Source organism: Mercenaria mercenaria, chromosome 10 (genome assembly GCF_021730395.1).
Source record: "Mercenaria mercenaria strain notata chromosome 10, MADL_Memer_1, whole genome shotgun sequence".
NCBI classification, from domain to species: domain Eukaryota; kingdom Metazoa; phylum Mollusca; class Bivalvia; order Venerida; family Veneridae; genus Mercenaria; species Mercenaria mercenaria.
Genome location: NC_069370.1, coordinates 60762311 through 60776442, shown reverse-complemented (window position 1 = coordinate 60776442; position 14132 = coordinate 60762311). Strand labels below are relative to the sequence as shown.

The 14132-nt window shown below is 34.3% G+C and overlaps 1 protein-coding gene across 4 annotated transcripts in view; it reads right to left on the bottom strand.

Annotated features, from left to right (window-relative positions):
- LOC123561415 (dentin sialophosphoprotein-like) overlaps positions 1-14132 on the bottom strand; it is a 124115-nt gene that overhangs the window by 46285 nt on the left and 63698 nt on the right. For all 4 annotated transcript variants that reach the window (XM_045353769.2, XM_045353771.2, XM_045353767.2 and 1 more), the window contains exon 2: positions 4554-6236. In XM_045353769.2, coding sequence (XP_045209704.2) covers positions 4554-6180 — 1627 coding nt within the window. In that variant the 5' untranslated portion in view covers positions 6181-6236. The remainder of the gene's footprint in view (positions 1-4553; positions 6237-14132) is intronic.

The following is a 14132-nucleotide window of genomic DNA, read 5'->3' as shown; positions in this document are numbered from 1 at the left end:
TGACCTCAGATGACCCATATTCAAATTCGACCTAGATTTCATCAAGGCAATCATCCTGACCAAATTTCATAAAAATCAATTGAAAAAAACAGTCTCTATCGCATACACAAGATTTTTCTTTAATTTGACCTAGTGACCTAGTTTTTGACCCCAGATGAACCTTTTTTGAACTCGGCCTAGATTTTATCAAGGTAATCATTCTGGCTAAATTTCATGAAGATCAGTTGAAAAATACAGCCTCTATTGCATACACAAGGTTTTTCTTTGATTTGACCTAGTGACCTAGTTTTTGACCAGAGATGACCCATTTTCGAAATTGCTCTAAATTTCATAAAGGTAATCATTCTGACCAAAATTCATGAAGATCAATTGAAAAATACAGCCTCTATCGCATACACAAGGTTTTTCCTTGATCTGACCTAGTGACCTAGTTTTTGACCCCAGATGACCCATTTTCGAATTCGGCCTAGATTTCATCAAGGTAATCATTCTGACCAAAATTCATGAAGATCAATTGAAAAATACCGCCTCTATCGCATACACAAGGTTTTTCTTTGATTTGGCCTAGTGACCTAGTTTTTGACCTGAGATGACCCATTTTCGAACTCGGCCTAGATTTCATCAAGGCATACATTCTGACCAATATTCATGAAGATCAATTGAAAAATACAGCCTCTAGCGCATACACAAGGTTTTTCTTTGATTTGACCTAGTGACCTAGTTTTTGACCCGAGATGACCCATTTTCGAACTCGGCCTAGATTTTATCAAGGTTATCATTCTGACCAATATTCATGAAGAATAATTGAAAAATACAGCCTCTATCGCATACACAAGGTTTTTCTTTGATTTGACCTAGTGACCTAGTTTTTGACCCGAGATGACCCATTTTCGAACTCGGCCTAGATTTCATCAAGGTTATCATTCTGACCAATATTCATGAAGATTAATTGAAAAATACAGCCTCTATCGCATACACAAGCTAAATGTTGACAGACAGACGACAGACGACAGACGACAGACAGACGACGGACGCCGGACATCGAGCGATCAGAAAAACTCACCTGAGCATTGCTCAGGTGAGCTAAAAACTGAAATAAAAAAAGGAATTTTAAAAAAAAAAGTCTGGTCCAGGTAAGGTTCGAACTTACGACCTCTGGTTTTCAACGCGAACTCGCTAACCACTACGCCACTGTGGTGTTATGACTTCGGGACAAACATAAGTATATATAATAAGATTCAGTAATGACAGTGTGACGAAAGTCGTTTCAAAATGAAAATATTGTATTTTATTTCTTTTTTCTTCGTAGAAAATGTATTTAGCACTGATTTCTTATTATCAAACGCTCATTTACATTTTTATTCAATATTCAAAGCAGTAAGCGAGACGCTTTTGTCAACCGTAAACAGTAAGCGTCTACTGACGTCTTTACTGATTAATTACTATGTGCATAGTGTACTCGAAAAAATCCGAACAACACCGATTCCAAAAAAGTACCACGGATTTTCAACTCGATAGTATACACAGTTAGATCTCTCTATTCATTTTCTTTTTCACACGTTTAACCGCAATGCGACGCTGTCGGCGCCGCTTTGCGGCGCCGGTAGCTCTGCTATTAAAATGCCTTGATGGATGGCAGAGTTATGGACTGCACAGGAAAAAAATCCCTATTGAACTTTGACCTACAAGTCTAACCTTGACCTTTGAGTTAGGGATCTAAGTGTTGCACATGACACATAGTCTCATTAATGGGGAACATTTTGTGTCAAGTAATATCAAAATCCCTTGATGGATGACAAAGTTACAGACCACACATGAACTTGGGAAGAACAAACAGACGGACAGACAGACAGATATGCAATGGCAGCATTCGCTGAGTTATCTTCCCAAATGATTTGACAGGTGTCGCTACGGGCGAATAGGTCCTATCATGCGGTGTACTCTCGGCTTTTATCATAGTGTTAAACTCTTTTTCTTAACCTTTCATGCATTTGATAGCTGAATAAAAAAAATAATTAAAGCATTTTAAAAAAATTCTAATCATGTAATTTATCAATATAATCTATTTATATAGCTGTTTCTTCTGTTTTTAACATAAAATTAAAAGCCTTGTAAAATTTTCATCATTTCAAAATGCTGGCTAGTAATATATAACTGAAATTATTATTTTAGCATTAATTTAAGCGAGTCACATTTCCGTATTATTTATAAGCAAAGTGGGGCTAGCTAGTAGCTAGTTGAAAATATTGTTAAATTTTACCCCTGAATGGAAGCTTTGTTCCAAATAGACAATGGTTACTCTGGGAACATTTAGTTTGCATAAAATTTCCTATCCACCGGCTGCATACTGATTGTTATCATAAAAATGTGCATGCCATGTGTCCTGTTAACTCTAGGGGGTTAAATTCAAGAATATGTCCTTGAAGCAGACTTAACACTCTGCTCCCACTTATGTGTTAAATATCGGTCAGATGTTAATGTTATGTGTATAATAAGTTTTCTTAATACATTGCAATTTGAAATAATGTCTAAAAGGTCTCACATTTGTTTTTATTTTTAAAGCTTCACAAATTTGTGGTCTGTGTATTAAAAATCCTACGGGTGTTTTTATTAATGTAAAGATTTATATTTTAACTTTATGTGGGCAAGTTACTGTGAATTTGAATTGACTGAAAATTAAAGAGGCAGCAACATAAAATTAAATTAACAGGTGGTATGTCAACTTGTCAATAGAGATCATTTATGCTTCATGGATGATATTTTCATGAAATATATGAGAAAACACATATAATAATTTAATTGAGCTGATGGAAAATTGAAGGGACATCTTATCACAAAGGCATATATATATTCTAACATTTTACAGTAATTATTATTATAATTTCTATATTATTCAAGATCTCATTGCATTAAGCTGTGTATGCAGATCTTTCCGATTAATTTGTAACTTTAGGAATATATACTGTCTAGTATATTGATTCTTATTCTAAGAATATAGTCTGAATACTTGCACAATGATAAAATGATTTTCCAAGGAGGCATTTCAATATTGAAAAATACTTTAAAGCTGAATAAAAGCATTTATTGTCACAGTTAACAAACATAACAATCATACAGTCCATATTTAAACTGACACACAGAAAATGCACTTTAAAACAGTCCTTACAGCTAGCCTCATATTTTTTAAGGCACAGAGTATCAATAAATATAAATAAAGCTCTTTCCTCAATTGCTCAAGGGATAAACAGCTGAATTTTGATTACATAATCGGATATTTTCCAAATCTACTAATATAGTTTGAAGTGACAGCGACTGAATAACAATGTAAATAATGTAATCAAACTTTTCTAGGACCTATTCGCATGTAGCGCCACCTATACGCGCACCTGTTTAATCAGGGGAATTAACTGACCGATATCGCCCATTACTATATGCCTTCCCCAAGGAGGAGCATAAAAAGAAAGCAAGTAAGAGTTAAAGTTCTTGTACACTGCACTTTCTCTCAATATCTTCTTGCCATTGTGAGAAGTTTAAATAAAGTTTAAGTTCTGAATGGGAGAACCTTCCACCTGTTACTTCAGTAACTTATGAAACCCCTGTAGTTATGTTTGTTTGTTATGTTTGCTTTGGGTTTAGAGTTGCTTTTCAATAGTATTTCAGTTATGTGATGGAGGGCAGTTAGCCTTAGACCAGTGTTACTGGATTCTGTACCAGTATTAACCTGTTCCCCTCAAGTAACTGCCAACTTCCTCACATGAATCAGAGGTGGGGGATGAATGATCTCAGAACATCAGTTATTGATCATCACACAAAACACACGCCACAACAGCGGATTGAACTCATAACCCCACAATCCATATCTTTGAATTCTCCCTATTGAACTAAACAGGCAGACTGCAATTATGATTTGACAAAAATAACAGATAATTCAGAAAGTATCATCATTGAATTATCATTCTTGTGCACTGCACTTCCTGGCAGCATTTTGTCGTTAATATGAAGTTTTAACGAAATCCCTTTAATAGTTTTGGAGTTATACTCCAGAAGAAAATATTACAGTTGGACATATGGGTGCACAAACAGAAGGGTACCATAATTATATCCCCCTCCACCTTTCAATGACTGGGATAATTAACTAAGGGGAGCAACTCCTCTGCCTTTAGTTCTATTTTCTGTTTACCACAAGCAAGCAGTAGTAGGCTCCCTTTAAAACAAATTTTGTACGTATTAACTGAAATACTCCAATAATAACTTTGCTACATACAGTTTATTATTACAATCATGTAAATGCATTTTCTAAGTTAGTCAACTTGTAATTTTTGTTTTTACCAGTTAGTACTCTTAAGGGTGTGAGAAACTCAACAAATTTATCTGACAGCCAAAACCTCACTGAAAATCATTCTGAACTTGTTATTCATGTGGGGGAAGTTACTGATTTCTTTGAAGAAAACCAGAAACTAATAAAGGTTAACAGACTATCTCTATTTCATTTAAATACTGCTGAAAAATCTCATAATGTGCAATAAAAAAAAAGGTATTTGTAACTTACTGACCTGTAAGATTTGGATCAATAGAGCACTCTCCTATGGAGTCATCCCCAGATATTGTACTGATCTGCGAGGCTTGGAGTGCCTGGATCGACTTTGGTACAAACTTTACATCCAGCATATCAGGAGGCCTGACTTTAATGGGAGAATCACACTCTATACCTTCTGCAGAGATTAATGAACTAATACTGGTCTCAGTGGTGCTTGGTTTATCCGAGTCAGGGTAACTGTACTTTGGTGATGCTTTCACTGCTTTCCCTGTAGCAGTTCCCTCCCCTGGTTTTTGTTTCTTTCTGTCTTTAAACTTGTGATAAATGTCTTTATCTGTTTTTGAAGTCTGTTCTATGGATTTCATATATAATGCTGATTTCGGTGTTTGTTTCAAGTTATCTGAATGACTGTTGTTCGACTGGTTTAAATCCTCAATTGATGAATCTGATTTATTTGCTGACTTTCCGCTTTTCTTAGATTTGCCCATTAATTTCATCAGCGATCTCCGTAACTTCCCCCTAGACAAACTGCTAGTACTGTTATGTCTCTGAAATGATCCATCAAGTTCATCACTAGGGGACAAACTCTGGGAACTTGCTGTTGAAAGATTACCTTTTTTATTTCTTCTGCGGACATGGGGCGACAGTCTGCGGAAAAAGTTTCCTATACTGCTACTTATTGAACGTTTAGCCGGTGTCAGACGGCTACTCTCTAGTTCGCTTTTCTCATTAGGAAGAGAATTATGCCTTTCTCTTGATTTTGAATCTTTTGTTTCATTGACCGGCAGTTCTTTAACAGGTTCCACCTCTAACCTTGGTGAAATGTCTTTCATAACTTCATCTGCCTGCTGCTTTATCTCATCGGAATAATTGCTTTTTATGGCCACACGGTAACTCACACTTCTTTCATTGTCATAGTCTTCACTTACAATGATTTGCTTTTTTTGCCCACCTTCACTAACCACTTTCACACTTTGCTTTGGTTTCATTGAACCATAATCTGCAGCTGCTTTAGCTGTACCATTTGGTGTGCTTGATTTTGCGTGGTTTTGAATTCTTTTTTGACTAGACATATCAGGACTATTATTATCACCAGTATCTGAACAAGAATACTCTTTCACAATCTGCTGCGACAATTCACGTAACTCTAAAGAAATATCCCTTTGACTAGAATTAGACATATCCGACTCCATCATTGAACTGTCAGCAGAGAAATGGCCAGAAGTGTCATTCAAATCTCTATCACTAAGATTAGTCACTCGACTATCACTGGTTTCGGAATCACGAATCACAACCTTTTCATCGTATGTTACGTGTTTATTTGATCTTCGACCTCCTGGACTTTTTGACCGATTTCTGTTGCTTCCCTTTAAACTAGATGTACAAGGGCTAGTTGATCTGCTTCTATCCCGCTTTATCCTGTCAGGTGGTGCAATAGCACTAAAACTAGTTCTATACGGCTGAGGAATTTTCGGCTTGATCAGATCTTCTTCATCTGAACCCTCTTCACTTGTATAGCTGTAACGATTAGACGACCGAGCAGGACTGCGATGACGAGTTATGCGATCACGGACAATGTGTGTGGACTCGTCACGTTTTATTTCCCGCCTATCTAGCACAGAAGCTGGGCCATGCAGGGCCATGGCTGCTCACTGAAACTCAGCGTATACCATATAGCTGTAGCATCAATGCTGAATATCTGAAAATATACAAACAAAAAATTACATACAAAAACTGACAAAAACTTTTTTCATTATTCAGTATAGGCAATATCTGCATGGGATTCTACCAGATTCAATGGAACAAATTCATTTATTTGAGACTCTCAAAATACTTTATCCTTATGTCTTCAGCCCTTGGGATTCTGTCAGACAGATACTAATTTTATGCAGTTTCTTTAATCCAAATTACTGCAACATTTATATTTATTGAAATCAAATCAAAACACCAAAGCCCCTGAGATTACAATATCTAAAACCAGTTAAAACATAATATAAATTTGCAAATATTGCAATAAAACTGAAACACTATCCTGTAAATGTCAGTACATATAATTATCTGTATTATAAGCCAATCCTTCCAAGTAGCTTAAAGTATGTGACACATTTTCATAGTCTTCAAACAACATAAGAATCTTATTTCTGATCATAAGATCAGGTACAAAGATATGTGATTAAAACGATCCCCTAAAGTTGGGTTTCCTTCATGAAAACGTTCTGTAATATTTGAAACTATAACAGAGTTGTTCCATACAAATTCTGTTGTTCAAATATCGAAATACTTTTGTACTGACAATATCACACAAACCTTAAATGTGAAACATTTACCATTATAGTTTCCTGTAACAATCAATAATTAGTGTCAGAGTTTAATGTGCTTTTTATTGCTCTCATGGTAACAATAATAAAGACAGAATTTTAACAGCATAGTAAGTGTCCATCATATATTTAAAAAAAAAAAAAACACCTAAATTCTATAAGCTTGTTTGTTTGTTTGTTTGCTTGACCATATAAATTATTTCATTTACAATCAAGCTTCAAGTTTATTTTAAAGTCAAGGCCCTTATGGGCATCTGACATAAACATTACAAACAATGTAACATACAACATGGCATATGAAACAAGATGTCATTATTGTGAACTGTATACAAGGAGGATGAGAAATTTTATTTAGGTAGTGGACCCGGAATCAAACTTCCTTCACTCAAACTCAGAAAATTCAAATACCACCTACAGTACATGTATTAAGTGTGTACTATTTTAAACCTAATGCATAATTCTATTAATACACATAAACAATAATTTTTTTTATTTTTACATAAAAATTAGGGATGGGAACGAATATTCAAATATTGGTCAAATATGAAAATAAAATTCGAATATTTGTTAATTATTGTTTTGTTTTCTTCAAAATAAATGTCATTGATTTTTGGCAATAAATAAATGCTAATTCTACCGAAGAAAACCGTTTGTTTTGTCGTATTTTTATCGTGTATCAAAAGCTCTCCAATTAACAAGCAAAAATAGCTATGCATAATTGGCAGGGGTCACCATTACGGATTAACAGTTTGCAACAGGCGTAAATGTGTCAAATGCATGTCAAAAGATGTCCAATTAACAAGAGAATTGCAAAGCATTATTAGCTGGGTCATAATTACGATTAACAGTTTGCATTTGGTGTAAATGTGATACCTTTCTATCTTTTATTCATTTTAATTGGCGCCTGTTTTATGTTACAAGTTTTAGAATTTTTTTTTTTTTGAAAGCCATACCAAACTTACAGATATTGTCGATCTTTTTACAATATTTTGTTCAACATTTCAGACCGTCCGCAAAATCAGTTTTCATCCGCAATCGGCCGTATTCGAAATAAATTTTAAAGTAGTTTATAATAAAATCAAGAAATAACATATGATTAATGCAAAGATCATGCTGAAGGAGATTTAAGTCTGCCTTACTTGCTTTTTACACGCCGACTGAAAACTTTCAAAATGGCGGAGGTAATACAACAACGTGACACGTGCTTACATGGGACGGCATGCTATTTTTAAATTAAAATGCGACAGTCTAAATTATAATCAATTTGATTTTTTGCATCATTTGGAAGCTAAAACACAGAATTAAGTAAATATGTTTATCATTATACTGACAGAATCGTGAAACAAAATGCTTGGGTCTGGTTACCTAAAACAAACATTTTTAGGCCTTATTACCAACGATGATTCACCTTTTAAACAAAGGAATACATTACGTTTATGCCAATCACTTAATAAGAATTTAAAGCTTCCATTAAAACAAACCGAATATTCGAATATATTCAAATAAGGCAAACCGAATATTCGAATACTGATTTCAGTATTCGTTCCCATCCCTAATAAAAATATATAATTTTATGCATTATCAATTTGAAATGTGGCCAAAATACACCTATAAATATACCTTAATTATACTGCATGATGAGTTAAACACATCAGCTTTGATTTTGCAAATCCTGTCAAACTATAAATTTTGAAGAAGAGTGCATTTCTTTATTAAACATTCAGATAAATTTTAACAGGGAAGTCTTTGCCAAACCAGAAAAGATTTGCCAATTTCATTTCTTGTTATCAAATAAAATCCTCATTTCAGAGCGCAAGAAAACAGAATATCACTTTTTCAAATTCAATTTCTTCACAGTTTAATAAAGTTTTGATCCAAAATACATCAAGGCTCCCACTGCTTGATATCACAGAAACAGATGCTGCTATGGTATTACCCTATTATCTGGATTCTTGGGGATCACTCCAATCAACTACTGTTTAGAAATCATAAATTAATAAATCCCACAAGGACTTGTATCTTTCAACAAAATAAAACATAATAATGCAACCAAATTCTGCTCTTGAATGAGAATTGCATTCCACAATAAACACACACTTTTCACAGTGGACAGTATTTTCCACAACACAGAACAAAATTTGCAGATGCATGCATTATTTTCTACAAGAATGAGAAGCACTTTACAGTAAACACATATCAGATCACTTCAATTGCAACTGTCCAACTGAATAATGTATGCCCTCTTCTACATGTGCATTTATTACTGAAACAGCACAAACACTTACTGTTGTGTATATATACATAAATCTGTTATAAGGAGGGTTCTGTAAAACATTACCGTAGATACCTATGTATAATGCACAGTTTTTTGACCCCCAGGACCACCCTCCAAAACAAGTTTGTCACCGATGTTCGCCATTTTGGTAAAGGGAAACTACTCCCCACGCTTACTGTCACCGCTAAAATCTAAGATTGCTATTACGTTCCGTAAAAGATTGAATGGTTAATTTTTCTTTTCAACAAAATTAATTTCATATCAATTTAAAAGCATTCTGATGAAAGAAATGTTAATAAATTACAAAAATTATGATACTAATTAAAGATCGAGAATTATCTTTAAACGAGATCAAACTGCGAACAACATAACTGACACAAGGTGACACGTTAATTGCCGGTAATTACCGGCTATTTGATCGTGACAAAAAGACTATCACACCTTTTGTTATCGGTTTGAATTGAGAAGCTCATGTCATTTTGAAAGATACCATTCCGAAATATTGAATCAGCTGCTATTTATTTATTCAAAATAGTAAACTAAAAAAGGTAAAACAACAAATATTACATTATTTTACTGTTTTTTTTTCAAGAAAAACAAAAATCGATAGTACCGCGAGACCGATGCTGCTCTCCGCCACGGAGATAAAATTAATTACCGGCGTCGATGTAAACTCTACTTTCTTTTTCCATCCACCTCAAAATTGACCAAAAATGTTTTTTTCCCCAGGATTTTGGGCTTAAATCGGGGGTGCGCATTATACATGGGTATCTACGGTATTAGCCTTTTGTAAGAAAGGAATAACTTTGTCAATTACTTGAAGGCAATTCTGAAATTATCTGTCTAAGTGCTTTTCTTCATGCTCCAAAATCCCTTTACATAACAGACAAGACAATTAATATATGGCAAATTGCTACGAAAATACTATTTCTGTAAGGTGACAAAGTCAATACATGCCATGTGATTCAATTATTGTAAAGACCTATCCTGAAAGAGAAGGATGAAATGGCACAAAAACATGTAAACAATAACAAGAGGGCCATGAAGGCCCTGTATCGCACAACTGACCTATTGACCTAAAGATCAACAAGATTAATATTCTGACCATGTTTCATTCAGATATGGACATAAATTTGGCCTCTGAAAGTGTTAACTAGCTTTTCCTTTGATTTGACCTGGTGACCTAGTTTTTGACCCCACATGCCCCAGATTCGAACTTGACCTAAAGATCAACAAGATTAACATCCTGACTAGGATTCATGAAGATATATCATAAATGTGGCCTCTAGAGTGCTAACAAGCTTTTCCTTTGATCTGACCTGGTGACTTAGTTTTTGACCCCAGATGACCCAATATCAAACTTGTCCAAGATTTTATTGAGGGTCACACTCTAACCAAGTTTCATTAAGATTAGGCCAAAATTGTAACGTCAAGAGTGTTAACAAGCTTTTCCTTTGATTTGACCTGGTGACATAGTTTTTGTCCATGGATAACCCAATATCGAACTCATCCAAAATTTTATTGAGGGTAACATTCTGACAGTTTCATTAAGATTTGGCCAAAATTGTGACCTCTAGAGTATTAATAATTTTTTCCTTTGATTTGACCTGGTGACCTAGTTTTTGACCCCAGATGACCCAATATTTACCTCTTCCAAGATTTTATTGAGGGTAACATTCTGACCAAGTTTCATTAAGATTGGGCCAAAATTGTGATCTCTAGAGTGTTAACAAGCTTTTCCTTTGATTTGACCTGGTGACCTAGTTTTTGACCCCAGATGACCCAATATCGAATTTATTCAAGATTTTATTGAGAGTAACATTCTGAACAAGTTTCATTAAGATTGGGCCAAAATTGTGACCTCTAGAGTGTTAACAGTCAAATTGTTGACGCCGCCGACGATGGACGGACGACGGACACAGGGCATCACAAAAGCTCACCTTTAAGCACTTTGTGCTCAGGTGAGCTAAAAATTCCAACACTCTGCATGCAGAATTTAGATTCATTTCATTTATTGCATACATAACCTATATAAACAACCTTACTGTCAGAGAATCTGAGAACTTTCTGAAATATATCTCCCTCAAGGAAGCCTATTCACACATAAAACCTCTTTAGCAGTCATCAATAAAACTTTTTTTATTAAATCAACTCAGTTTCTTTCACTGCCTTGATTCAATTTGAAAATCATCCTTGAAACCTTACAGAACTTACTTTTCGAGGGTTCAACGCAACAAGGGCGTATCTACATATAATTATTATATGTAGATACGCCCTTATTGCGTTGAACGCTCGTAATTTTATGATATCATTTATGTAAATTTGAAAATATATACAATAGAGAGAATTAATAGGAACTAAATCACCACCACAATATAACACCAATTACGGCAAAGCACCTTGATTCTTTTAGTACAAACAAGTACTCACATGCCACAGCAAGTCCACTAACCCAATACAATTAGTTTCGATGCTGCTTTATACATGCCCATATTGTACTACACATTCGTAATGGTTCAACATTTGCATATATGCTCAAATCTCTGTTTTCATATCTCACAAATCAGTAGTGACATTTTAGTCTTTTTAACTAATTGGGACCAGAGAAGCTATATTTTTTCTCTCTGAAAGTTAACTAGATCTCAAGGATATTTTTATAAAATCAGTTATATGAGAAACTGAGCTATCAGAGATAGCAACACTTGACTAGCTATTCAATACTTAAACACTTTGAGGGATTTTAGCTTTTTTTATCCACCTGTACTCTAACTAGTTGAAACAACTACCTGTCTGCTGGGAGATAAGTTTCCAAGATAAGGTTTTGGAGATTTCACTGGCAATTAATGAATCTACTGACTTTGCTTTCTATGCTTTAATCTAGATATAAAAAAGAACATAAAAACTGGCAAGTGTGGCTTGTTTCCCTTATCATAATGGAAGAGTAACCCATAATAGATGCCAAATCTTCTGCAATCAATACATTTTATCTCCCAGTTGTACTGTTATATCTCCAAGCAGTACAGACCCAATCAAAGATAAGACTTTATTTCCGTGATCTCAGAACTTTTACTTTCCATCCAGAAAAAGCAAAACATTTATTTTTTACCAATCAGGACAGCAGCTCACCTGATCACCTTTGCTTATCTTTTCACCTGGATTTGAAATATACTGTAAATTGGCATTTTAGCACTGGATGCACTTTCTAAAAAGAGGCAAAGGGTTAAAATTAAGATTCAGTTCTTAAATATATCTAATGCGCACCTTTCACTATAAGATAATTTTCTTAGTGCAGAAAATCCTCACCAAACACAGTACAGTGTATCACATAACACATAAACATTTTAATTTTATGTTTACATAGCTACTTTGAAGTAAAATAGTTCATATTTTCATAGAATGTTACACAAAGAAGAATCTGAGTCAAGAATCTGAATAAATTACATGGAAAATTTGCATATGATATCACTTTACAATATCAAATCCACCTATAATGTAAGAAAGTTGATAAAAGGTTTTGATCATTAAATAATTCAGAAAAACACTGACAAGTTGCAGTATCTCCAACTGCAAAATACTTAAAAACCAGGGTTCAAATTTAAGCTTGCGTACTTACAACATAATGTGTACATTTAGAGAATTTAAATGCAATTAAGTGCCTTTTGCTCAAACTCGTACAATTTTGAGAAATCAAAAACTAAAATGAAAGTGATGTTTAACTTTCAGATTTGATTTGCTGTCTATTCATTCACTGAATATTGTCTTAACTGTTGTCTGAATAATTGCTGAAAACATTTGAGTATACCTGAAAAAAAAAAAAAAGTTCGAATATTGACTTAAAAAATGGCCCCCTAAGCATACATTCAGACTTCATTCCTCATCAATTCAGATTCCTTATTTTCAGAAAAATTCAGAACACATTTCAGACTGACTCAGACATTTTACTGAGATTTTTTTTCTGAACTGCTGTCTGAATACTTGCTGAAATTATCTGGATATTTCTGAATTTAAACTGCAATGATCCTTACCAAAAAGTTCTTTATTATAATTTCTATTAGTAGTTTGTACTTGTTTTGTAAAATTGAGATGAATAGAGAAATCAATCCAATAACTCATCATATTAAGGTTTTCTTCTATTCTTAGAAATTTATACAAAAACCTGCAGTCAAAACATTAGAGAACAGTAGAATTTGTAACAAGAGGGTCATTATGACCCTATATTGCTCACCTGTTAAACCTAGCCTTGGAATAATCAAGATAAACATTCTGACCAAGTTTCAGGAAGATAGGGTCATAAATGTGGCCTCTACAGTGTTAAGAAGCTGTTACTTTGATTTGACCTGGTGACATAGTTTTTAACCCCAAGAATACCCAGTTTCAAACATGGCATAGAGATCATCAAGATAAACATTCTGTCCAAGTTTGTATCCAATTAAAGCATAAATGAAACCTCTATATGGCTGAAAGGGCCAATATAGAAAATTTTGCCACTTTCATGGGCAGTAACTTTAGAACCCATGAAGGAATCTAGCTGGTTTTCGAAAGGAACCGAGATCTTTTTGTGACTTAAGTTGTGTGTAAGTGTGGTTAAAATCGAATGTAAAATGTCACCTCTATGGTGTTCACAAGGTAAAATTAATAAATTTTGGCCCTTTCAGGGGTAAATCAGGGGCTGTAACTCCCGAACCTATGATTGGGTCTGCCAGATTCATCATGGAATCCAAGACCTATTGTTGGTAAAGATATTTTGCAAGTCTGTATCAAATCAAACCATAAATGAAGCCTCCATATGGCTTCAAAAACCAAAATAGTAATTTTTGGCTCTTTAAGGGGCCATAACTCTGGAATCCATGATTCGATCTGGCCACTTTTCTAAAGGAACTGAGATATTATGCCAATACAAGTTGTGTGCAAGTTTTATTAAAATCAATTGCAAAATGTGGTCTCTACCTTGTTCACAAGCCAAAAATAGCACATTTTGGCCCTTTAAGGGCCCATAACTCTG